The sequence below is a fragment of the Trachurus trachurus genome, assembly GCF_905171665.1.
Source record: "Trachurus trachurus genome assembly, chromosome: 23".
NCBI lineage: Eukaryota > Metazoa > Chordata > Actinopteri > Carangiformes > Carangidae > Trachurus > Trachurus trachurus.
In genome coordinates this window covers 8,469,517-8,494,260 of record NC_139912.1, presented here as the reverse complement: position 1 = coordinate 8,494,260, position 24,744 = coordinate 8,469,517, and the positions used below count along the sequence as shown (strand labels likewise).

Here is a 24,744-nt window from a genome sequence, read left to right as displayed (position 1 = left end):
TACCGATGAAGAGCTTAAATCTTCATGTCGAGCCACAGTTTGTCCAGCGGAGACAAGCGGCTGCTTTAAGGCCCGAGGAGCAGGAGATTTACACATTTTACTCTGCAGCTGAGAAACAGAATTAAATCAAAGCCTCTCAGTGCGTCTCTAGTTTAAATTAATGGGATCAGCGTGTTTCATTGTGATTCATTACATGTGTGTGTTTTTAACAGTGAAGATGAAGATGATGTGAAGGAAACCAGGCTGACCTGTCTGCAAAGCTCTGCGCCATCTACTGGTACAACTGGATATAGCAACAGCAGCAGTGTCCTGTCAATTAAGCCATTCCACCTTAAAAAAAAAAAACACTTTATAATACCTACACATATTAAGTTTAAATCTGAATTAATAAGCTCAACTATCACGTGTTGAATTACTGTTTTCATTCTTTATGCATATGATGGGTTCAGCATTTATAAATCAATCATTATAGCAGTATACTCAACAAACCTGAATGGATCTGGAATTGCAGTTTCTTGAAACACACTTGTACGTTGATACCGACACTTTATGAATGATCTTATGAACCACTGTCAATTCCCAAATAACTGGTGTGTAATTGATATATACTGTAGATTGTAAGACTACTAGGACACAACTACAACTACAATGATCAAACACTCATTAATCCAGAGTTTAACATGTTTTACTGTGTTTATATTAATCAGTATCAATGTAGGGATGATGATTTATAAATAGTGAAATGTTCAATAGTGTGTAGGAAAAAAATAACGAGACAAGTGGAACTTTACAATGTACAAGTTTATTTTTAATGAACTCTTCAGTGGTTGGTAGTCACAGCACAGCTTGCATGTATTAAGCCACACACCTATTTTACAAGATGGGAAAAAAATAAAGAAAAAAACAAAACAAAAAAACAAAACACAAAACAAAAAAGTCTTAACCAGAGTAGATGGTCATTAGTCCATCTGCAGTGACTTTTTTTTTTTAACTTCTTTTACTAAAATATCCTTAAAAGGCCACTGAAATGCATAAAATGTCTTCAGATGCATGGAATATTTGATGGTGGCGATTTTGCTTTAAACCTGACATCAAGACCCCTCACATGGCGTTGACAGTGCATGTAGACATTGTAAAAAGGACTGGGTTAGCGATACCTAAGATATTCTTCTTTTTTTTTGTCTTTTTTTTCCATAATTTTATTTTTTTAGTGACAACACCTTGGCTATAATACTACAGCTTTAAAAAACTGGAAACAAAATTAACAGCACTCTTCCAAGATACTGAATACAATGAAAGTGAAATGTAGTGAAGCGATTATTATTTTTCTCTTTTTCTTTTTTTTTCTTTTTTAAATCTCACAATTTATGTGAACACTTATTTTTAAACTGGAAAATAAAGCACTGAACACTGCCTGCCGTCCCGTGTAAAGAGAGAGAGAGGCTCTACTGTACTGTAGCCAATGTCTTTAGACTATAAAAGAAAAAAAATAATAATTAAAACACACCTTTTTGTCCTCTGGAATTTGTATACTTTTAATAGTAACAGACGGGAACCATAAACGCATGCCATGTGCTGGTCTCAAACAAATACATACAGGTATATACAGCATCACTCAGTACCTGCTAAAACAAAGTGAGAAATACAGAATATAAACTGACTACACTACAAACTTAAAACAAAACAAAACAAAAAAAAAAAGAGGGGAGGAAGGTGAGCGATGGAAGCGGTGGAAGAGTGAAAAATCCTACTTGTGATGGACTCATCATTAAAGCATTAAAAAAAAAAAAATGCATATTGCACATACAGTGAAAGCTTAAATTCCACCAGGTCCGCCTCGGTTTTCGCTAAAGCGAGATTTTTTAAAATTGTTTTTCCCTCTTGGAAGACACACAGAGGTACAAAAAAAAAAAAAAAAAAAAAAAAAAAATGGGGGGAGTCGGTGGGCAAGTGTGTGTGCACTGGTGATTCGGTGTGTGGGAAGGAAGGAATGAAGGAAATAAAATAAAATAGGGGCCACGATGAGGAGCTGATACTTCAGGGGGAAGGGGAGGGGGCAAAGTGGCACTTTAAGGAGGGGGAGGGGGGGTGAGGAGGAAACTGCACAGCACACAACACTTACACAGGAAGAGGAAACAAAAAGAAAAAAAAAAGACATCAAATAAGAGATGGTGGCACAAATAAAAATCAGGTGTTGGATAATAATATCTGTTCTTCAGTGATAGCCGAGAGAGAGAGAGAGAGATAGAGAGGAGAGAGAGAGAAGAGATCGATGCAAGTGTTTTTTTCTTTTTCTCTTTATGTACATCTAAGGCTTATTGGTTAAATAGTTTTCAGGCTTCCCCGCCCACAATGCTTTTTAACATGCTGCTCACACAACCCTTTTTTCCTTTTTGCTCTGTAAACTCAGTGGTTCTATCAGGACAGCAGCCACACGGTCCGAGGTGGTGGGGTGGTGGTGCTGGTGGAGGGGCTTACAGTCGAGTCACGGATGGGGTGGGGTGGGGTGGGGGTCGGGGTGAGGTGGGGCAGATAGATAGATAGATGGATGGATGGATGGATGGATAGGTGGGTGGTGGATGCTGCAGCGGTGGAGGAGCAAAAAAGGGAGATAAAGAGTTGGGAGGAGAAAAAGAAACAAAACAAAACAAAAAAACAGGAGTCTTGTCTCTGATGTCTGTTGCAATTAATATCTAAATGTGCAATTCCATTAGTCACTGTCATGGGGGACTAGAGGAGGAGGGGGTGGGGGGTGCAGAAGACGGGGCGCGGGCGGGGGGGTCTGTTCTACTTGGAAAGCTTGCTAATGACTCGAATGAGCGCTCCGTTCTCGTCCTTTAGTCTCTGGTTGTCTGCTTTCAAGTCTGGGAGCATCTGAGAAGGGAAAGAAGAGGAAACAGGGAGGAGAGGACGAGAGACACAGAGAGAGACAGAGAGAAAGAGAAGGAGAGAGAGAGAGGTTTAGACACGTCTTGACAAACACATGTCACTCAAACCAGTCAGGCTGGTTTTATTTTTGTTTGTTTTTTTACAAACTTTACTTGTTAATTGCAGTTTGTGTAAAAAGCAATCTTTGGAGTCACACAGCAGCTCTCATGTTTTCTTTACTCCTTTTTTTTTTCTTTTAAATTAAAGAAAAAATTTTAAATAAAAAAAAATCACTTGTTCCAAGTCAAAAGAGAGAGAGAGGAGAGGAGTAGAAGCGATCACACCACAGGCCAAAGATCCTGAGAGAAGCCATGCACAACCTCAACCGCTGCTGCCCGGCAGCCACAACAATACACAGCACCGACCGATGTCTGAGCTCAACTACAGCCTAATGTTCATTATTGTGTTGTACTTGTTGTGTTTTGTGTTTGTACCACAGAGCGCGACAGGAGGGCTGCTTCTCGTTTATTTACCGTTGTTCACAAATGAGCAATTAGTGCTCCTGAATGTCTCAATTTGTGCTCTTATTGTGAAATCACAGCAGCAGGTGATGGATTCACAGCAGCTCCCAGGTCAGCAGCTAAAACCTAATGAATCTACTCTTTATTAAAAACTGTATGTTAATTAGTGTTAGTGTTCATTTGGGTTGTGTGTTTAAAACAACTCCAACACTGGCTGCCAATTTACAACAACAGTCTGATCTAGTTCAAAACAAACTGGTTTTGATGTAGTTTTACACTGAATTGAAATTAATTTAAAACATTTAATGTAATCTAAAATCAGGTCTAAACTAGGTTTAAAGGGACAACGAGGAGTTTCTATTCGGTTATAAAAAAGTCTCACGTTAATGTGGATGAATCTCCGCTACCCACACTTGTTAATGGCTCCATTTTCGATTAATATATCGTTCTGTCTCTATCGTTATTTTGTTATTATTAGTGGTGGCGGAGATGCTGGTCGAGCCGACCAGCGTTTTTTACTTTCGGTTTCGCAACGAGTCATGAGAATAACGCAGCTGAATCGCCGTTTATGGTCGGAACTACGACGGTAACTGAACCTCTTTGAACCTCTGACTTTAATTCTTGATGAATGAAAACATGAGTCCGTCTTGCGCCGGTCAAAAGAATTTTACGGTGCGCGCGGAGGCTCATAAATGTAGTGTGAAAACGCTTCGCTTTTCCAAAACTCCTCGTTGTCCCTTTAAGATTAGTTAATCCAGGTTTAATACTCAGCCAAACTCTGTTGAGAGTTTGAGACAAGTATGCATAAGAAAGTCAAACATTAATATATACATATTTAAATATAGAAATAATCTGCTAGTAAGTATAAAAAAGTTAAACCTCCTAAATTGCTGGTTTAAAATTAATCCCAGATTGAGTTTAAACCAGGATTCAATGATAACCTGTCGCTCCAAAACTTTCAAAGTAAAAACTAAACTGAGGTTTAAATTAAGAGCACAAATAAGTAATTTAAGAGCACAATTATTATTATTATAATTTTATTTCCCATCATGCCTGTCCAGCTCTGTAGTATTCTGCATTATCTTCCTTTTGATGTGTTTTGTTTGCAAATTTCAGGCTTGAAGATCTGACGTCACTCATTTTCCTGCCGTCCAACAAGGTCTTTATCAATAATTGTCTAAAGTTAAGAATCTCCAATTAATAACAATCAAAAATCCAGTTGTTGTTGTACTAAATAAGCCGTTGTGAGGAGGTTCTGCAGTGGAGGACTTCAGGTAGGACTCATGTTTCTATACTGACACACTCAACACTGAGAATCCCCGGCTGGAGATTTCAGTCCCGTTTTGGAAAAACAAAGTGTACAGATGACAATCGGCTGCTAGTTTAAATATCCCATCATGTTGTGAAGTATACGGAGATACTTTGTACTTGATGCTGATCAGAGCTAAACCAGAGTCCATGCAGCTGTCTGAAGTCGGCTTTAGTTGTCATCTGTTGAAATTAAAACTCGGAGGAGAATCATCACATACAGAGGAGGAGGAGGAGGGGAGGAGGGAGACAAAAAAAAGGTTGAGTCTGAAGATTTGGGCCAAAATAAAACAAAAATAGAGAAAGATGCCACTTCATGCAAAGAAGCCAGAACAAGCCAAACCGAGCTCCCTGTGATGGGAGCGTCACAACTAGAGACTACAGAGGACACTTTCCTCCACAGTGGAGACGCGTCGGTGTGGAGTGAAATTTAGACTCCGGTCGGTCAAACTGAGCTCGACTCGGCTCCTCCTCCTCCACCTGCGTTCACTAGTTCTAGACGTTTCTAACACTCGACATGTCATGTACTGTAAAAAGGAGAGTGTCCTGTAAAATAAAACAAATAAAAAACACCCTCCCCAATCTGTACACAACTCAAAAAGCTCTGGGGAGGCAGAGAGGGGGAAAAGTTTACAAAACCAGTGGTGGTGGTGGTAGTGGTGGTGGTTGGGCGGTGGGCACCTGCCTGTCTATGGAAGCGTGGCAGAGCGCGAATGGAGCATGAGAAGAAATGGGGTTGGGAGGGGAGGAGGTGAAGAAGAAAAAGGAGGAGGAGGAGGAAGGAAGGAAGGAGAGATGGTGGTGGACAGACGGACGTGGCTTAGAGGTCGACGCTGGGCAGCTGGCTGCAGGCGGACTGCGAGAGCTTTGCCACCACACGGGCCAGGGCCCGGTTCTCAGCCTGCAGCCGCTCCTTAACCTGCCGCAGGGCCTGAACCTGCTTTACCTGGGGGAGGTTCTGCAGGGAGGGAGGGAGGGAGGGAAGGAAGGAAGGAAGAGAGGAGGGAGGACAACAACCACAACATAGGAGAACAGAGAGAAAAGGAGGAGGGAGAGAGGGAAAGAATGGCAGAGGAAGAGAAGGAGGAGAAGTGTGGTGCAAGAAAACAAAATTAGAGAGGGAGGATTAATGAAAGACAAGGACAGTATAAATGAATAGAGAGGAGGGGGCCGAGAGGAGGAGAGAGGGAAAACAGAAAAGGAAGATTGTTAGAAAATGGGGACAGATTTTTTTTTTGGAAACCGAAGGAATAGTTAAGAGTTTTTTTTATTATTTTTTTTCATCCCGGTTTGACATGATGCTTGTAGACAGAGTGGAAAAGTGACACTGATAAGATCACGGCCTAAAAATAAAACACACTTCATTATCACAGCCACGGAAAGAACATTTCCTTACTAGAGTTTAATGGATTTTTTTTTTTCCACCTCCAAACTTAAATCAGCTTTCCAGAAAAGGAACATTTAATTGGACGTCTCTGCAGGAGAGGAGCTTAAACACTGCGTCGACATAGATTAGGACCACTGACCTGAGATGTGGCCTCAACAGAATAAAACATCAACAGGTGCACGTTTACGTTTTTGACAGACTGGAGGTTATGTTACGTTCAGGGACTACGAGAGGAGGAGGAGTTTTCTTGTTTCTTGTTTCGCTGCTGGGTGAAAATGTGAAAGTTTTCTCCAGACCAATTAAATCATGTTTAAATCACAGATATCAAGAGTCTAATCATCTAAAATCATTCAACTGTGTGAGACTGATAACAGGTGGCAGAGTGGGATTCATGTGTTGGTGCTGGTTTAACCAAAGTGTTTCATGTTTTACATTAATAAGAGGAGGCAGACGAGGACCAGCGGCATCTTCAGGTTTCTTTCCCCCAAGCAGGATGTAATCTATATTCGAGTCATTAACTATATTTTTGTAGTTGCTTAAAAACCAAATCAGCTCTAATATCTGTGCTGTGCTAATGGCTCCTTAGAAACAGACACAAAACATTTAAAGAAAAAAGGAGATTTCCTGTTTGTAGCTCCTCAACGTCGACTCAAACTGATTTGGTTTGTTCATCAGATTTCCTGCACACTGAAGCTACATCACATGAATGAACCATAAAACATAATGATGAATATGAAGTAGAGAGCAACCTCTACTTCATATTCATCATATTATGTTTTATGGTTCATTAATTTTAATTAAGACAGAGACTTGGTTTTGTTCCTGCTGCTAAATCAGGGTCTTCTTGACTGATGCATCGTCTCTGTGACTTTTGGGAACAGCCCCACCTGTTGGCAGCACTAACATCACACTCACAGAGTGAATTACTGAGACACTGCTTTGTATTGAGGACAATAGAGATCTGTGCAGGGTTTAGGTTATTAGATAAACTGCTGACTTGTTTTACCACCAGTCTTTGTGACATCTCCATGTTCCCAGATCCTAGAAACGACTTTGTTCATAACAATGTTCACAAAACTGATGAAATAAAGACCAGAACTACATAAATCAAACCTGAGCTGTAATAAAAACACATTATATTTCCAGAATCGTGGGTTTTCAGATGACTCATCTCTCCTGCTAAACAAAAAAAGTGTCCTTATTATAATTTTTTATATATATTTATGTTAAAAAAAAAATCTGAAAAATCACAGCTGTTCACACCACACTGGAACTCACAAGTACCACCTACACACCACCTATGATCTTGACGTCACTGAAGGAAACAAACCCCATTAAAATCTAATGCTGTGTATATATGTGAGTGTGTGTGAGTGTGTGGCAGTACCTTAAGTTCCTCCTCCATCTCAGAAATCTTCCTTTCTAGAGCTCTTCTTTCCTGCGGGGCGGAGGAGAGCAGGTCAACTCGACACTCGACACACTCAGCACAACGACAACGACAACAACAACAACAACCACACGCTGTAGGTGCAGGCTCTACACACTGCGTTAAGTACAGAGAGATGGTGTGGAAGATGGTGAGGGTGTATAGTGACAGCACACACACACACACTTGAACACACTCATGTCTTGTGAGGCGTCTGCAAGCAACAGCCAGGTCAGAGTTAACATGACGTAGAGATGATTTACAGGATAAAGGAGAAACGGGGACGTAGTTTGTGTTGGATGGTACGTTAATGAGATGACTCACGGACACTAGTGAGGTCAGAATGTCTTTTTTGGACCGAGAGAGAGAGTGAGAGGGAATAAAAAGGACATTCTCACACTATAAAAGCCTGTGAGGACAAATGACACATGGGTGATGATGTCAAATGGCTGCGTTTACAGCAGGGGCTTAAGAATAGGGGCTCAGGTTCACATATCAACGAGTTATAATGATGATGATGATGATGTCATGGCTGCAGAGAAGACGCCAGTGAAAAACACACATGCACAGGTTCTTGATTCAACAACCTATGATTGTTCTAGTTCCTGCACTCATTAATAAATAAATCACTTTCACGCAAACACACACACACACACACAAATGAGGAAAGAAGCAGTCTGGAGAAGTGGTGACCACACTCTGCATCTGAGGTTTAAAATAAAATAAAAAAACACGTGTGAAAGAGACGGTGGCAGTGTTCTGGGTGGCGAAGAGGAGGAGGAGGAGGAGGAAGGCCCTTTGACCCCGGCTATAAGGGCATGTGTGAGACAACAGCCAGCAGCAGAGAGGAGACTGATACAAAATAAAGAAAACTCAGGGGAAGAAGATCATACCACCACCCAGATGATATTGGGGCCTGCTTGTTACCTTCAGACATAAACCCAGGGGCAGTGTTACCGTCATGTTTTTAGATCAGGTGGGATTTAACAGAGAGTCTAATTCTACATGTAGTTAGAGACACAACTGGAGACACACAAGTTAAACATCTTTACAGTAAAAGGTCAAACAGAGGAGGACGTCTGTAGAGGAGGCATTTACCCTTTTCTCCATCTCAAGCTGTGATCGGTCAGCGTAGCGTTCCTGCCTCTGCAAAAAAAGATAAAAACGGCGGCAAAAACGTGAGAAACCGGAATAACCTTTTAATTAATTGGTTTTGGTTTGGTTTTTAATAATAAAATCAGCCGGGAAAAAAAGCAAAAGAGTGAGCTCATCTCACCTGTGTGGCCTTCTCTAGTTGTAGCTTCAAGTCTGCCAGCTCCAGGTCCGTGTCACGTAACTGGGCCTTCAACTTCTCGTTCTCAGCTAAGATCTGCTCGTAGAGCTGAAGAGACAGACACAAACATGTCAATCAGAGAGGGAAATAATTCAAATCAATCATAATTATCACTGTAGGAAAGATTATGAACTACGTATGTACCTTTTTATAATCAGTGGTGTCATCTCTATCCAGTCGGCTCGAGTATGGCCTTCGACTCTCGCCATAGCTACGGCTAAAAAGAGTGTCGTTGCGATCTAAGGATGAAGTGCTCTCATTCCTGAAACACAGGGGACAGTCGTGTGTGTTTATAAACAAATGTTCTGATCACACACACACATACAGACAAGATAATGTGATGCCGGTGACACGTACCTGGACAATCTGTCGCTCTGTAAGGAAACAGAAAGTCAGAGAGTGTTAATGTGCATCGATAAAAGCTGCAACAGTTCATCTTATCAGTGCTTGTGCAGAGTTAAATTGAATCAGACTGAACTCCACAGCCTCCTACAAACTGCTCTACATGCAGGTATGTACACTACTAATCCCTGCACAGCTGCTGCGCCCGGAGGCCTGCAGCGTCTCGTGGCCTGCCGAACTCCTGCAGCAGCAGCAGCAGCGTAAAAAAAGACATCAGATAGCTGTGTCAGGTCGGTGGGTCGGGCTTCCAGCTATTTTGAAATTGCGCTCGGCTTCCTGAGGCGGCGGCACGACAACAATACTACAATCTGAGTCAAGAACTGCCGTTGAGAAGAAAAAACAAAAAACGATTCATGTAAAGTTCAGCTGATCAGATCAACAGGCCACGAAAAACAATGTGTTAAATCTCTCAATCAGGAAGGATATAAACATTTTGTACAACTTGCATCACTTGAGATATTTTTATCACATTGATGCTTCTAATTTAAATGTATTTGAATATCATCATCTCATGCAAAAACAGCTTGAAATGCTTTACATAAAAAGAATAATGAAAAAAAAGATAATAATTGTCGGTGCTGCTCAGGAAAGGAAGACGCTCAGAGGCTTTTCCGGTGAGCTTTTTGCATTTTAAACCAGGATAATTGCTTGTTTCCTATTTAGAGCTCCACCCTTTCTACCGTGGTATCTGTGTACGTCCGTCTCATCTCCCGAGTATCTGAGCGTCTGTTTGATGCTCCTGTTCAAACAGGAAGTCCGCCCAGCTGGCAGTATTTCCACAACACGGTCCATTCTTGCTCCTCGCTGCTCCATTTATAGATCATCTGACTGCTTTTAATCCGTTTTGACGACGTATAGTTCCACTCTTATATAATCACTGGAAGAAATTTCTCTTTTACTATGATTTCAAATGGGAACAACCCTCCACCGTCTCATCCACGTGTGACCCCAGCGACCCCGACTTCCTCCGCTTTGTGTTTTGAAAACCTTATGATCTATGGCACAAAAAAAAAAAAAAAAAAAAAAAAAAATTTGGTTTCCAACGTCGTCACGGCAACCGGACAATCGCAGGAAGACGGACACAATAAAAATTCAAAAGGGCACCGACGGTGAAGTGAAGTGAGAGGAGGGGGGGGGGGGGGGGGAGATAAGAGGGAGGTGGGAGGGGGAGTGAAGGGAAAGAGTGGTGAATATCAAAGAGCGGTGGGACCCGGTCGGCCTCGACGACACTCGACTCGAGGACGGAGCAGAAAAAGGGGCAGAAATCAAACGGAAACAGAGTCTTGTTTGATTTGACGGACAGGCTGAAGGGCTCCGGTTCACTCGGCTTCATCTGTCTCTGTGTGGGCGAGGGTCTTGTTACCTGTGGCTCCCCCTTGGTGCTGCCTTCCTCCGAGTCCGACTGCTGGTCAGGGTCATTTTCATCACCCTAGAATAAAAAAAAAAAAACAGGAGGGTTTACACACGCTTTTTTTTTAGCTCTTTTAAACGTGATCTCTTTAATCCATCGCTGTCTGTGAGTCTCTTACGTCTTGGGTCCAGAAGGAAACCCCGGTGGAGCGTCTCTTCTCGCGGGGCCGCCTGCGATCCCGTATGGAGCGGGGCTGAGACTTGTCCTCTCCTTCCTTCTCCTCCTCCCTTTTGTCCACTTCTGTGCATCAACACAAATACCAAACATTTAAATACTCTTTTCCTGTCTTATGCAACAGACATTTATACAAACAGATTAAATACAGTGTTCGTGAGCAAATTTTATCAATACTGAGATCAGTTTAACCCTAATTACTTCGAGATCAACAGGGCAAACGCACAAAAAGTAATCCTAATCAGAGCTCAAACTGAAAAAGACAGAGAGGTCCAGGTTAACTGAGGCAACAGTTTGAACAAAAGTAGAGTCAGGACATCGACTTGACTTGGCTGCAGTTCAGAGAAAGAAGATGAAAAAACAGGCTTTGGTCGTGGGAGAACAAAGCGGTCAGTGTTTCCTTCAGTTGAACAGACTAAAGCTGTCGCCCGTTTTTTTCCCAGGGATGTTTCACGGATTTATTTTCGTTAAGAGAGCAGCCACTTAATTTAAAAAGGCAACACAATCCCCCCTCCTCTTTCTGTCACAATGCTCTTCATCGGACTGTGGCGGTTTGCCCGTGTGAACGTGGATCTGTGGCGACAGATAGCAACATCAGGTGGAATTAAGCTGTGATGGAGCCAAATCTTGTGTTTATATGGTTTCATGTTATTTATTTGACTTTCAGGGTAGTGGCGGTTAAACCAGCTGAAGAGAGACGACACCACGACAAGTATATTATGAGTTCTTGTCATAGCAGAAGAGTCAGAGACATTATAAACTAGTGATTTCTTTAAGTTTTGATCTTATCATGGTTTTTGCTTTGCTATAAACCTTTACTGTTTTCTGGATTTGAGGTTACTGACCTTTTTCTGTGTCTCTGGAGGAACGGCTATAGGAGGAGGTGATCCCCGTCAGGCTGTTTGGCCTGTTGAGGGAGCTGGAACTGGAGGACAACGAGGTGCTAGAGTATGATGGGGTGGAGGCAGTGCTGACTGAGGAAAGGGCAGAGGTGGAGGAGGACGAAGGTCGGTAACGCTGGAAGGGAGAAGATAAAAAAAACACGACAAGACTGAGCGTAGAGTCAAAGATTCAGGAAACGATGGAAAATGTCAATCTGCTTCATCACTCAGAGGAAACGGGGCATTATTATTATTGTCAGGTTTTAGGTAAGGTGTGATGAAGAGGAGAGCTGTACCTCTTCGAAGCTGCGGTATTTCGACCGGTAATCGTCCTCCTTGGTCTCCGTCTCCTTCTTCTCCTCCTGCTTCTCCTTGTCCTGCTTCTCTTTCTCCTCCTTCTCCTCCTCGCGGGTCTTTGGGGGACGACTCTTGCCGATTGTTTTCTCAGCCTCTTGCAGGTCGGTCAGAGTCACACCCTGGAAGAGGAGAGTGAGATTAAACCTCCGGGTTTTTAATGGACTTTTTATTTTTTTATTGAATGTGCAGTAAAAAGTTAGATACTATATTTTATGACGCTGAATTTCTGGTTGTCATAAATTGTGTAACATGGCGGCACAGTGAAGTTCAGTTTTGCAGGAAATGACAGAGCTCAAATTAAGTCAACAAGTAGATGAGTATCTCTGGCTGTGTACACAACCTGCATGAGCTCCATCTCAACCAGCATAAAAACCCTTTGTTTAACCTGTCCGCGTCTATAAAAACCATGATGCAAGCTAAAGGAGAATCAGCAGCTCAACATATGAGACGATAAAAGGTGAGTGGGGGTCACTGACCTGAGTGGACCTCCTCGACTGTCGAGCCTGTCTGGAGCGAGCTTTCCTCTGGGACTCCGACTCCTCGTCTCGCACTGGCGTCAGGTATGACCTGACAAACACACAGAAAACACACAAACACACAAGTTGAATCATTTGGTAGAGAGAGCAAAACTACGACTGTAGATCCAGCTTTCTGTTCACATCTCTGTGTTTGGTCTTGACCGGTTGTACGTAACGACACCTACAGGTCACACTAGGTGGCTTGTGATGAGAGGGACGGCTGCTCTAACCGAAACACAACCTGGGAAAGTGATAACACTCTCCTCTCGCACAATAACTCCTGCAGAGCGAGGATATTAAACTGACAACAGAAAGATCCATATACTGCAGGGCTCCAGGTGTGCGTTTGTGGAATGACGTGAATGTGCAGCAGCTATCTATTTTGAGCAACGATGTGATTTCCTGTAATGAAAACGCAGGATATTACTGGAAAACGTTTGAGTTGGATCAAGATAAGACTTTCCAAACAACATTTACACCTACTTTCAGTAACTGAGGTAAAAGAAAAACACAGGATTTATGTTTAACTTTCTGGAAACACTGGGCTATTTCAGCACTTTGACTCAGCAGCAGCAGCAGCAGCAGCAGCAGCAGCGTGTGCCTCCGTCGGCCACACACAAGTATGAACTGATTCGGTGCAGAGTGGAGCCGTGGCCTTGAGGAAAATGTGCAGCTTCTGCCCACCGTCCTTATAAGGAGAAGTCACTGGAGCGCCCCCGCCCCCCCGGCTCTGAAACGGCCCCTCGCTCCGCTCCCTCCGAGACAGACAGGTGGCTTATTTCAGCTCCCAACAGGAAGACACACACTCGACCCCACTCAAAACACACATGTGCAAAACACACGCTTTCTGTGACACACTGTCGGAGACAAACTCGCTCTTCCTTCTGTGTGTGTGTGTGTGTACAAAACTGGAGATCAAACACACACACACACACACACACCCCTGCCCTGTTCTCAAACAGAGGAAATGCATCCGGATTACTGTCGGACTGACGGAGGCTTTTCAGGATAATGCCAAGATTTCTTGAGACTGTTTACAATAAATATTTTGTGTTATGAATTAACCAAGTTCCCTGAATAAACATAATAAATAAATGCAGCAAGTAAAGAATATGTCGGGATGAAAATAATATCATGGGACACTGAAAGCCTCCACTTACCCCAAAATAGCAACAGCGATAAAAAGACAACTAAACAAAATCTGAGTGACAAAATCTATGTAATAAAGACCAATAACAATAAGATAACACATTCCTGAGAGAGAGGGACGACACAACTGAATCTCAAATAGAAAACTGAACTGTGCCGTTACCTGCGTCTTTCACCGGTGACGGTGCCAGTGGTGGTGGTAGTGGTGGATATGGCGGTGGTAGTAGTGGTGGATGCGGTGGTCGTAGTGGAGCCAGTGTTTATAGTGGGGATGACCGCAGCAGACTCCTTCTCCTTCTCTGCACTCTCCTCTGACCAGTACCTGTTTACACAACACCATTTCATACACGTTACACACACACACACACAAACGCAAAAACACATTCCACTTCAACTGGTGTCATAAAAGTGTTGAGTTTGTGGTCGAGGAGCAGTTTCAGAGGTCACATAGCACAGATACACTAATATACAGATGGATAAAAATAACTATGATTACCTTTTGAGTTGGGTGGAGGAGAAAAATAAATATTGATATAGTATAGTATCGCTATATTTTGTGATACAATTGTATCGATACGCAGTCGCAGACAGTGAGTATTAATCATTTATTATGTAAATTGCAAATACAAATTTACATTTTTAATTTGAGAATACAAGTTCTTTAAAGGATAATCCTTTTTTACAAGAATGAGAATAACTTTTGGGGCCTTTTGGGACCTAATTTAGTACAAATACAAAAAGGTAATAAACCTCAATCGTATCATCATACACAGGATATCGCAAAATGTTTTAAATGTTAATGGCAAAGAGTCATGGGAGATTTGTTAAAGGTCCCATATTTGAAACTTTTACTGTGTTTTATTTGAAGTGTTTATCCATAAAGAGATATAGCTGGGGATGTCTCTGGAGCTCTAGTGTCAACAGGTTGGTGTCTCAGGGTGTGGTCTGTTTACTTAAGTCCTGATGGCTGATTTTATGGGTCAGTTTGTGAATACAAGCTGTGTACACTTCTCTGTGGACTGAGCCTTTGATACTTTAACAGTATAAAAGGAAGAACCTAGTCCTGCTTTGTAAAATGGTACGTAAGATGGCCTCAGAATCAGGATGAAATACCCAGGAAGTGACAATATCAACGAGTCTATGAGGAAGGTCCATGTACCTGCTGGTGAGACTGGTGGAGCCAGTGCGTGTGGAGGAATAGCCCAGGGTGGAGGCCAGGCTGCGATGGCCTGTGGGCGAGGTAACGGATGAGGAGGTGGTGGTGGTCGTGGAGGAGGAGGTGGTCGAGGAGCCCAAGTCCTCGTGTCTTCTCCCGAAAGAGCCGCTGTCGGACGAAAGAGCAGTGAGACGGAGCGGGGACGCAGGCCGGGGCTGAGTGAACGGCCACTATGTTGATCGCTACCACTTTGTTAGATGATGTGATTATGAAGTGAGATCATTAGTGCTGATGCTCAGAGCTAAAACATCCAAGCAGACTTTCTTTTTCTTTTCTTTTTTTTTTTGCATGAAATCAATATTTGCCTCCAATTTTTTTTATTTTTAACATCTTTCTCCTACTGTCGGTCTAAAATGCTGCATTTTTGGGCTTCACTCTGTGTAGTGCGCCTCACACACAAAAAGGACCTTTGTCAGACGGGCTTAATAAATCATTGAATTGTCTGACAAAGCCTGTGGTTATTCTAGAAGAGTTAGAGGTTATGTTAACAGTAGCGCTATTGATTAAAAACGGGAAATTCCATAACTGGGGAATATAACTGAACAGTGTCCAGGTTTTGCAGCACGATGAGTCGGGTGGGGTTTTATTTAATATCTAAATTCTATCATCGCTGCACTGAAAAACTTGCTCTAACTTCATCCGGACAGTAACTGTGAAAGTAAATCATAACAAAACACATCTTTCAAATCATCATGTGATCATTAAAGTGAGCACAACAACAAAATGCACTTGGAGCAGAGCCGAGACACACGTGACGTGACACACACAGAGAGAGGAGAGGAGAGGTGGGTGTGGAGACGGTGGTGTCCCCCGGGTGAGGCTGGTGTACCTGCGGTAAATGCTGTAAGACTGGTAGTGGGAGGCGGGTGGCTGCCAGGGTTTAGTATTACAGGTGTTAGGGTCCAAGCTGGAGGTGGACGAAGACTTGGCTGGCACGTCCCGCGTGCTGCCGCTCCGCCCTAGCGCTAGCGTATGGGACGTGCTGGCGTGTTGGCAGGCGGGTGGGCGAGAGAGGCATGTTAGCGGTGGAGGCGCACACACACACACACACACACAGATATACAGTAAAAAGAACCATATATACTTAAGACTAGCTTTGACACACTATTTTAGCATTTATGTCATATGGGACTAGAGGATTTTGTTTTACTTTTTCTTCTTAAAGTTTTGTTTAAATTCACGGAAAAATGTTTTAGCTGAATCACTTATAACGTGAAAACTAGGCCAATTGAATTAGGTGGCTCATACTGAAGCTTTTTCCCATATGACATGAATACAGCATAAGTCCATGTCTAGGTTTTGTGCCATGAGAATTAAGTTTGATTTATCTTGGAGGCTTTTTAAAAAGCCTGACTAATGCATTTAAGCTCAGTGGCACAGCAACCCGACAGGACAGGTACAGTCATGCAACAGACTCTGTGGCAGTGATAGAGAAAAAAAAAAAATAGGCAATGGGCTGATTGCATGGCTTTCTCAGTAGCTGCTGCTGTGCATGGAAGCAGACATCTAATGACATAATCCAAGCAAAACAAAAATAAGGGGCACAGTAGATGACTGATAAACAACCGTCAGTGTTGTCTACGCAGTGGGTTTTTACTTCCAAAAGCTATGCAAGTCAACCTCGGGATGGGTCGACGCATCAGATCGGAGGGGGGGGGGGGGGGGGCAGAGATCTGATGAGGAGATGAGGGGATGGGAGTTTGGCGGAGGTTTACGCCGCAGACGAGGCTAACCTGCGCTGGTAGCTGGGGGTTCGGTTGGTGGAGGCGCTTCCTTCGCTATTCTTCGTGTCGTCGTCCCAGCGTCGTCGGGTGTAGGAGCCGCTACGTATCAGAGCAGTAGAGTCCCTGGAGAACCACAAGCTACAATAGTACCCTCGGTTTCCACATACAGATCCTGACTGAATGGATAGAAACTTAAAACCAATCTAATCTTCACCCATTACATCAAATCTAAATCTAATGAATCTTTCAGATGTTACCAAATTCACCACTACGCAATGTGACAACATAACCAAAAGCAGGAGCTTCAGGCTACACACACCATGCAGAGCATTGAGGCCTTGAGCCTGCAACACACAGCAGTGGGCAGCAGGAGCTGCTCATGCTAATGCATGTCTGCACAGAGCCACTCGGCTCCGAGGCTTCACCTGTTTTCCTTCTCGTCAATGTCTGAAGTACTGGCCAGTCTCCTGGGGATAGTGGGGGCCACGTAGGCGAGCCGGGTGCTTTTGTCCTTTTCCTGTAGGCAGAGGAACCAGCACGACCCATGTTAGTGAGTTTATATGGAAGAGGAAGTCAAATTCAAACTGAATTTAGCATTTCAGTCTGATATGAGCTCTTGGAGAAGTTCAGCATTTCATAGAAACATCAGTCCCATTATAGATTTGATGAATGAGCTGTAAAAGATACTTGGAAAGACACTGATTCAATTGCATCATCCTATAATGTCTTTGTGTTTCACATTTGCTGTAAATATGCTGTGACCCACTGATCTCAGAACTACCACAATGAGAGCAAAACAAAACAGCGAGTGAGTGTCGACCTTCTCTTTGTCTTTGTTGTCCAGGGACGAGGAGAGACGTGGGCTTGAGGCTGATCGCATCACCCCTGTGGTGTCCTTCTCCCTCTGGGCCTCCTTGGTGGCCGTGATCTCTGCCAGCGCGCCGTAGCTGCCCGTCTTCCTCAAACCCAGACGCCACGACGCCGGAGACTCGTCCTTCCTCTCCTCCTCCACCACTTTTGTCGAGACCTTTCCAGCAGGCTGAGCGACCTGGAAAGCCGAGCAACCGAGGCAGTCGTGTCATACACTGACGTAACCGATTCAAAAAGCACAACTGTGATTTTTAGTCATCTTAGTGAGTAAAACAAAAGTCAATACAGTCAGAAGAGTGGTACAAAATGCTTTTGGATTAATCTCTAAGGGGCTGCAATTTTTAGGATTTAATAATGAGACCAGGAAGTGACATTTTAAAAAGGAAGGACATGCCAGTTATGAGGTACAATCACATTCAGATTCAGACTAAAAATATGCACCGGTACCTGACTTAACCCACTGCAGGACTATAAATAAACATCCTGAGCACATGCTATCCTCAAAAGATGATAACTGTAACGACCTCAAACAAAGGGTGCTGAAGGATCTTTCCACCTGTTGGTCCGATTTACAGTTTTCACACAAAATCTTGCCACGGAAGCTACAGTATCGGAAGATGACAAGCAACTAAACACAACACAGAAGCCACACGGACACAAGGTGAAAGCACAATTAGGACGGTGCAACTGCTGAATACAAGTGAAAACAACACCATGTAGGGTTGATGAGTGAAAGTCAGCGAGAAGGGGGGAGGGGGGTTCAATCGGCAAAAACCTGGAGCAGGCCAGCGTGGTTAGGGGGGGGGGGTGTTAAGTCGTTTTGTCAGTGCACAGGTGCATGTAGGATGAGAGAACAACTCTGGTGCACACCAATGCCTCACCATGGGTTTTTTGGGCACTAGAGAAATGCCAGTTTTGCGCAAGCCTTGACGCCACAATGCAGGACAGCCTGGCTCCGCCACAGGCATGAGGGGAGTAATATATTCAAACTAAAGCCAACCAAGACAAGAGCCCAGGATGAGAAAGACGCAGAAGAGAGGGAGGAGGGAGGAGGACAAAGAGGTTGAGACAGAGAAAAAGCCATAAGACAGAAGCAGCAGCAAAAGAAACACACTTTATGGCAAGGACAGATTTTATTTTATTTTTTTTTTTTTTAAAGGCCTAGTCACACCACACAATGCTTACTGCCAAACCAGGGAAAAGGAGGGAAACTACCATTATTATTATTCTCAGTTGGAATAAGCGTCAGATGATCCCACAAACATCTTGGTAGTGTCAAAACTGGACGTTGTTAAAGGTTTTTGCTCACTCTTTGTTAGACAGAAGACATTGTGATGTGTGAGCGCTAGGCTTCAAAGAAGAAGAAGAAGAAGAGGGGCTGGAAAGAAGAAGATCATTGCAAGAAAAGGAAGCAGGAAATAAAAAAGCATTGAGGGGGGGGGGTCTTGAAGAGGTGGCAGCTGTTTGCAGGACACTGGCTAAAGGCTGCTAACTCAGGAGAAGATGAAACACTGTAAAAAGGTTCCCTCCTGTTTAAGCTGCTTTACAGTTTGTAGGTGGTTTCTGACATTTCTAACAACATCCAGTTCCACCTTAATAAAATGCTTTAGATAAATAAAATAACACCTTCCTAGTTGCCAGCTATAGCTTTAACTGAAAGAAGCAGCTTCATTCATGTAATGGGGTCACTCTGCTTAAATGCTTTGCCTGGTTTTGCCAGCAGAGGGCAGCAGACTCAAAAGAGGAAAACCAGCAACCGGCTCTTGTTTTGCTCCTAACGACCAACTCCATCTACTCCTCTAAACACTGGTGTTGGTGTCTTAACGACCTTGTAGTAAACTGTTAACATCACCAAGAACTGGCCACACGTCATCCCATCTGGGCAGCCTGTTGCCATGTTTGTTAAACACCAGCGTCAACGAGTCGGAAAAAAACAAACTCTCGTTTCTTTTAGGCCTCGGTGACATTTTCTCACCGTGCTGCAACACGATGAACAAAAATCACGAGCAGCTTTGATGGCCCGGGTATGAACCACAAACTCATTTACGTAAAACCCCCCTGGTGTGTCTTCAGTCGGCTGTGAAATTAAGTTTGTGTTCAAAGAGGGGGGGGGGAGAAAAATCTAAATAGATGTTTAATTTTATTGATTTATGTCCGTAATGAGGCACCAACATGTCTCCGTGGGGCAGAGTCGGCCTCATGTAACACGGGAGGTGCAGTTTCTACTTAAAGTAGTTTGAGGAGAGAGTAGTGACGTGATTACATCATCATCATCATCATCGTCCTCCGCTGCAGCGTTCAAGGCCCACACAACTGTTGTTGTAACGCCGGCACTGTGGCGGCTGTGTGTGTGCACCACCAGGTCATTACCTTCTTTACCGGCGAGGTGGGGGTTGTCACCTGGTTGGTTGGGGTAGTTGGAGATGACACGGTGATGCTGGTGGGGGCGGGTGTTGTGCTGTTGCTGTTGCTCACCGATGCCGACGGCTTGGTCTTGTCTGGAGGAGCCAAAAAGAAGAAAATACTCAGTGATTCATACACATATACAAATACAGTATATTATGAAGTGGTGACTGTGGTGAGGTCGGGAACATGAGCCGACCTGATTTAATTCAATGCAAGTAATTAAATTGAAAGTAAATGCTTTGGATGTGATTTACTGAAGACGCACACACACACACACACACACACACACACACACACACACAGTACCTGCTTCAGTCTCGGACTCCGAATCTTCTTCCTCCTCTTCCTCACTCGAGCAGCTTGATTCGTCCTTCTTCCCCTCCTCTCCTTCATCCTCCTTCTCGGCTTCTAAGGTCTCGATGCGTGGGGCGCTCTTCTCCGGCTCCAGAAGCAGCGTTTCTTTGCTGCAACGCACCGAGAAAAACAAGTTAAAAATCAAATGACACAAGAAGGTGAAGTTTTATTTATTATGCCCTGCACTATAAGGTGATTAGTTTGGGAGCCATTTACCTCTTGATTGGTTTCAGTGATTGGTTGTTATCCCCGGTGGTCGTCGTTTCAATCAGAGGAGATTTTTTAACGTCCTTCTTCTCACTCATCAGCTGCAAATCAAGAAAAACCAAATCAACCCAAGTCGTTCTAACCGGAGGGAACAGACACGATCTCGGATACATAATGAACGAGTCGTGTTCATTCAATCACGAGTTTCATTGATTGCTGATTAAGTTGCACTCACCAGATTTTGTCTCTTTTGTAGTTCTTCTAAATATCCCATAACATCTTCGTCCGCTACGTCTAAAGGTGTCTGGCCCTGAAGGGGAGAGGAAATAAAAGTTGAACTAAAATACAGATAACACAGCACTTAGTGTAAGGAGGCTTCAGGACGGTTCAGGGAACTCACCATTTTATTAATGAGGTCCATTTCACATAGATTCTCCACCAGTATCCTACATGCCTCCTCTTTGCCCCAGTGTGCTGCTGCGTGTAGAGGAGTCCAGCCATCGTAGTCCTTAATATTTACATCATACCCTGCTTGGATTAAAAGCCTGTGCAGTGGAGAGGTGAAGGGGGGTGAGGGGAGTGTGAGGTGGGACAAAAATAGTTTTCATTAGAATTAGCAAATCTGGTTTTCTCGGATTTGATTCTATAAACTAATCCTCCAAGGTGCTGCCAACAGGGTCCGGGCTTTTACAAGTGCTTCTACTGTTAACAGATTTAATAAAACAACAGTAGCACTGCTGGACGAGGATGGCAAATCTTAAAATCTGATATTTCTGCCAATAAATCTGCAGCGACTTGGAAGACATTTACCTTCTTGAATTGTGTACGGTAGTGGCTAAACATCTTAGCTAACTTAAAGCTATCTATGGCATTAAGAGTTTGTTTGGCTGCCGTCCCAGACCAGATGGACGGGCGATGGACGGGCGGCTGCACCGCGGCTGTAAGGACAATGTCGGGACGATGCATTGACGAGATGCAGAGACCGAGATGTGTTTGACATTAGTGAAGAAAACCCCGATGCGAGGCCGCTGCACTGTCTTGATTATAAACAGTATTTATATAAAGTAACTCCATAACACCGAGCTACACAGGCGCTGGTCGCTGCAATTTTAGTCCAAAAACCAAAGGGATAGTTCAACGTTTTGTCAAATTGGCCCATTGCCATAATCCCTATAGTTTTAGCAGTAGGTTTGTTACCTTTAATTGTCGGTGCAAGCTATTTTTAAAACGGCGGAGCAGAGCCGCGAGCTGCTCAGAGCTACTGAGGCTCATGGGATTTCTTGGTTTCCCTCATCAAACTCATCAAATACACAATCCAACAACTCTAAAACGCTCTGGTGGACAAGTTGTGACCTGCACATTCACCACGCTATTAGATAATAACACAACGTTACATGACAGAGTTGTTTTCGAGGCAAATGAGAGAGACAGAGACTGCTTGCCGAAAAACAGCCCCTGACGGGAACACGCATCACTGGTTTTGCATGAATTTACGTCAAAAACATCTCTGTCTTGTAACGTTACATTATTATCTCATAGCGTGGTGAATGTGCAGGTCACAACTTGTCCACCAGAATGTTTTGGAGTTGTTGGATTGTGTATTTGATGAGTTTGATGAGGGAAACCAAGAAATCCCATGAGCCTCTGTAGCGTAGCTCTGAGCAGCTCGCAGCTCTGCTCCACCGTTCTAAAAATAGCTTGCACCGTCAATTAAAGGTAACGAACCTACTGCTATGAATATAGGGATTATGACAATGGGCCAATTTGCCAAAATGTTGAACTATCCCTTTAAAGGGTTAGACAAGACAAATGCTATACTGGTGCAAACAGTGCTATACATACAGTATATAGATATGTGCATATGCGTGTCTGTGAGCATGTGTATGTGTTGGTCAGACCGCTGCTTACTTTAAAACCTCAACGTATCCCTTTGCAGCCGCCACGTGGAGCGCCGTTCCTCCAGACTTGGCGTGCCGGATGTCTTGAATCTGGCCGCTGTTGACCCACTGCCGGGCGTCCCTCAGCATGACCCGCTCCTCCTCTTTCCGGGCCGCCTCGATGTCCACACCTGAAGAAGACACAGAGGAGGAGGAGGAGAGCGTTAAAGTGGCACTCCGACGAACTTAGGGACAAGCCGATAGTTGTAACACTGAACAGCAGAGAGTGGAGAAGGAACAATATGGAGATATTCATTATGAAGTCTTGTCTTACGTCTATGGTAAGGTATGTGAATGTTTGGAATACATTACATTAGGCTGCGACTATGGATTACAGCAGAGAGGAGAGAAAAAATTTCAACACGTAGCCATCAGATAAATCTTTGCATTCTTAAACACTGCGGTGATAATGCAGCTATAGTGACAGCTGTGACAAGTCTCGTTACACAAGATGCACTCCATTCACCCCTGCACTTTTATAAATCCAGGCCATGATGCTATCTCTTCCTGCAGTGGAGAAAGGACGCAGCATTTTTTCTGACAGGCCTCTGGAAACACTAGAGGGTGTTGTAAAGCTCTTGAAATCACAGCTCCGTGCCAATATTCTGTCAATTTAAGCAATGAAATAGTGGCAGCACACATAAAGGCCTGAGCTGTTTAAGTGGGTCAATATGTGGGAGCTATACGCTGCCGTGAAAAAACAGGCCTGTATTGTCTTGTCGACACCTGGTTGGAACACGAGACGAGTCTGAAACGCACTGCTGCACGAGTCGTTGACTTGTCAGCTGAGCGTTAACTGAGTTGAACCACATAAACAGCGGTCCAAGAAGTGCTCTGGGGCCGGAGCCAAAGCTTCAGCTGATCTTATAGTTTCTTGTTCCACTCCGAGGGATACATCATCGCTCAGTGCCTCGACACTTTTGGAAAAGTTTAAAGATCGCCTCGGGCTTCTGAGCCAATGAAAGAGGACGTCTGTGTCTGGCAGAGTTCGGCTTCGGAGAAGGGCAGAGGGAAAAGTCTGACTTAAGCCATAAATTGAATAAAAAAAGAGCTGCTAATCAAGAGGAGCACAAACAAAGTTATTAAGACATCTGCTTTGTTTGCTTGTTTGTTCAAATTACTGAAAATTGGTCCATGAGCCTTTAATATCACGGTGAAAATCCATCTGCTTTCCAACACGCGTAACACAGGCTTCAATGGAGCGAGGATGGAGCGGTCATATTCTGGCTTGTTTTGGACTGGACATGTTGCTTATTAGGAGGAGGATTACTGAGCTCAAGCCTCGGAAAGTGAAACCAAATGGGAAGAAGATGAGTCAGTGTCCGAGTTTGTGTTCGACTGGATTTCAAGTTTCGTTTCAAAACAGAGCAACTTCGGAGACAGGAACTGCGTCCTCGTTTCACTATCGGTTCCAAGATGTTGTCACCGGTTTTAAGGTTACAAAAGTTAGAGATGTGCACAACTACACTGTGATTATACCTGAAAGGAAATGTTTTAAAATGTTCCTCTGCCAATAAACACATTGTTTTTGGGAACATACAGTACCAAGTATGCATAGAGTAACTGCATTTAATCACATCAACTTATGCTTGAGCTGTCATTTAACAAATCCACCTTAACTACAGGCAGAACAGCTACAGTATTGTGGTAGAAAACCAACTTAAACTTGATTAGAGCGGTTCAGTTAATGTAGGGAATGGGAGCCGGCCAGGTAGGGTAACGTCCCGTGATCTCCTGGGAAGTAGCCTACACTGTGTCTATAAAAAGCAGGCAGCCTAATGGCCTTTAAGTAGGACTACAGAATAAGAGCCGAGTGGGAGAGTTGGCAGCGGTTCAAAGTTGAGTTTTTACAAGGGAACAGCACATCTTCTACCTAAGCATTAAGATAAAGAGAAAATCCGATACACCAAAAAAGGAAATGCCTCCTGATTCACCTCGCTGACAGTATATTTACAGGATGTCCGGCAATGGCAAAATGAAATATCTATAGAAATCCACCCTGAAGCAAGCAGCGGTTATTAAAGTTCCTGTTTTCTTTTTTAAAAAGAAAAGTAAAAAAAAAAGGGAACTAGAAAATTCACAGCTTCACTTTGAGCTGAAGATAAAGCCGTCTAATCTTAATGACCCACACTGTCGACCGCGCCGGCGTGCCAGTTAGAAACATTTGTGAGGTTTTCCACCTTCAGTCCGTTACAAGGACAGAGCAGCTTTCATGCGGCAGCTGATGGAGACGGAGAGGAGGGTGGCAGCGCTGCCCAGTCACTTGACCCAAATCAGGGTCAGGGAGAGGATCTA

The 24,744-nt window shown here is 43.6% G+C and overlaps 1 protein-coding gene across 3 annotated transcripts in view; it reads right to left on the bottom strand.

The window, feature by feature from the left end:
• Positions 1 to 1,323: 1,323 nt before the first annotated feature.
• Positions 1,324 to 24,744, bottom strand: part of ppp1r12a (protein phosphatase 1, regulatory subunit 12A) — a 50,099-nt gene continuing 26,678 nt past the window's right edge. Inside the window, exons 4-26 of one of the 3 annotated variants that reach the window (XM_083999267.1) lie at positions 22,421 to 22,580; positions 20,913 to 21,057; positions 20,748 to 20,822; positions 20,522 to 20,613; positions 20,258 to 20,415; positions 19,916 to 20,043; positions 17,496 to 17,723; positions 17,101 to 17,192; positions 16,685 to 16,798; positions 15,781 to 15,933; positions 14,895 to 15,059; positions 13,899 to 14,057; positions 12,545 to 12,635; positions 12,008 to 12,187; positions 11,676 to 11,847; positions 10,775 to 10,896; positions 10,609 to 10,674; positions 9,201 to 9,217; positions 8,988 to 9,105; positions 8,787 to 8,891; positions 8,609 to 8,656; positions 7,472 to 7,522; positions 1,324 to 2,874 (exon numbers count right to left, since the gene is read on the bottom strand). In XM_083999267.1, coding sequence (XP_083855393.1) covers positions 2,788 to 2,874; positions 7,472 to 7,522; positions 8,609 to 8,656; positions 8,787 to 8,891; positions 8,988 to 9,105; positions 9,201 to 9,217; positions 10,609 to 10,674; positions 10,775 to 10,896; positions 11,676 to 11,847; positions 12,008 to 12,187; positions 12,545 to 12,635; positions 13,899 to 14,057; positions 14,895 to 15,059; positions 15,781 to 15,933; positions 16,685 to 16,798; positions 17,101 to 17,192; positions 17,496 to 17,723; positions 19,916 to 20,043; positions 20,258 to 20,415; positions 20,522 to 20,613; positions 20,748 to 20,822; positions 20,913 to 21,057; positions 22,421 to 22,580 — 2,726 coding nt within the window. In that variant the 3' untranslated portion in view covers positions 1,324 to 2,787. The remainder of the gene's footprint in view (positions 2,875 to 7,471; positions 7,523 to 8,608; positions 8,657 to 8,786; positions 8,892 to 8,987; positions 9,106 to 9,200; positions 9,218 to 10,608; positions 10,675 to 10,774; positions 10,897 to 11,675; positions 11,848 to 12,007; positions 12,188 to 12,544; positions 12,636 to 13,898; positions 14,058 to 14,894; positions 15,060 to 15,780; positions 15,934 to 16,684; positions 16,799 to 17,100; positions 17,193 to 17,495; positions 17,724 to 19,915; positions 20,044 to 20,257; positions 20,416 to 20,521; positions 20,614 to 20,747; positions 20,823 to 20,912; positions 21,058 to 22,420; positions 22,581 to 24,744) is intronic. The other 2 variants (XM_083999268.1, XM_083999269.1) reach the window with 2 other exon arrangements.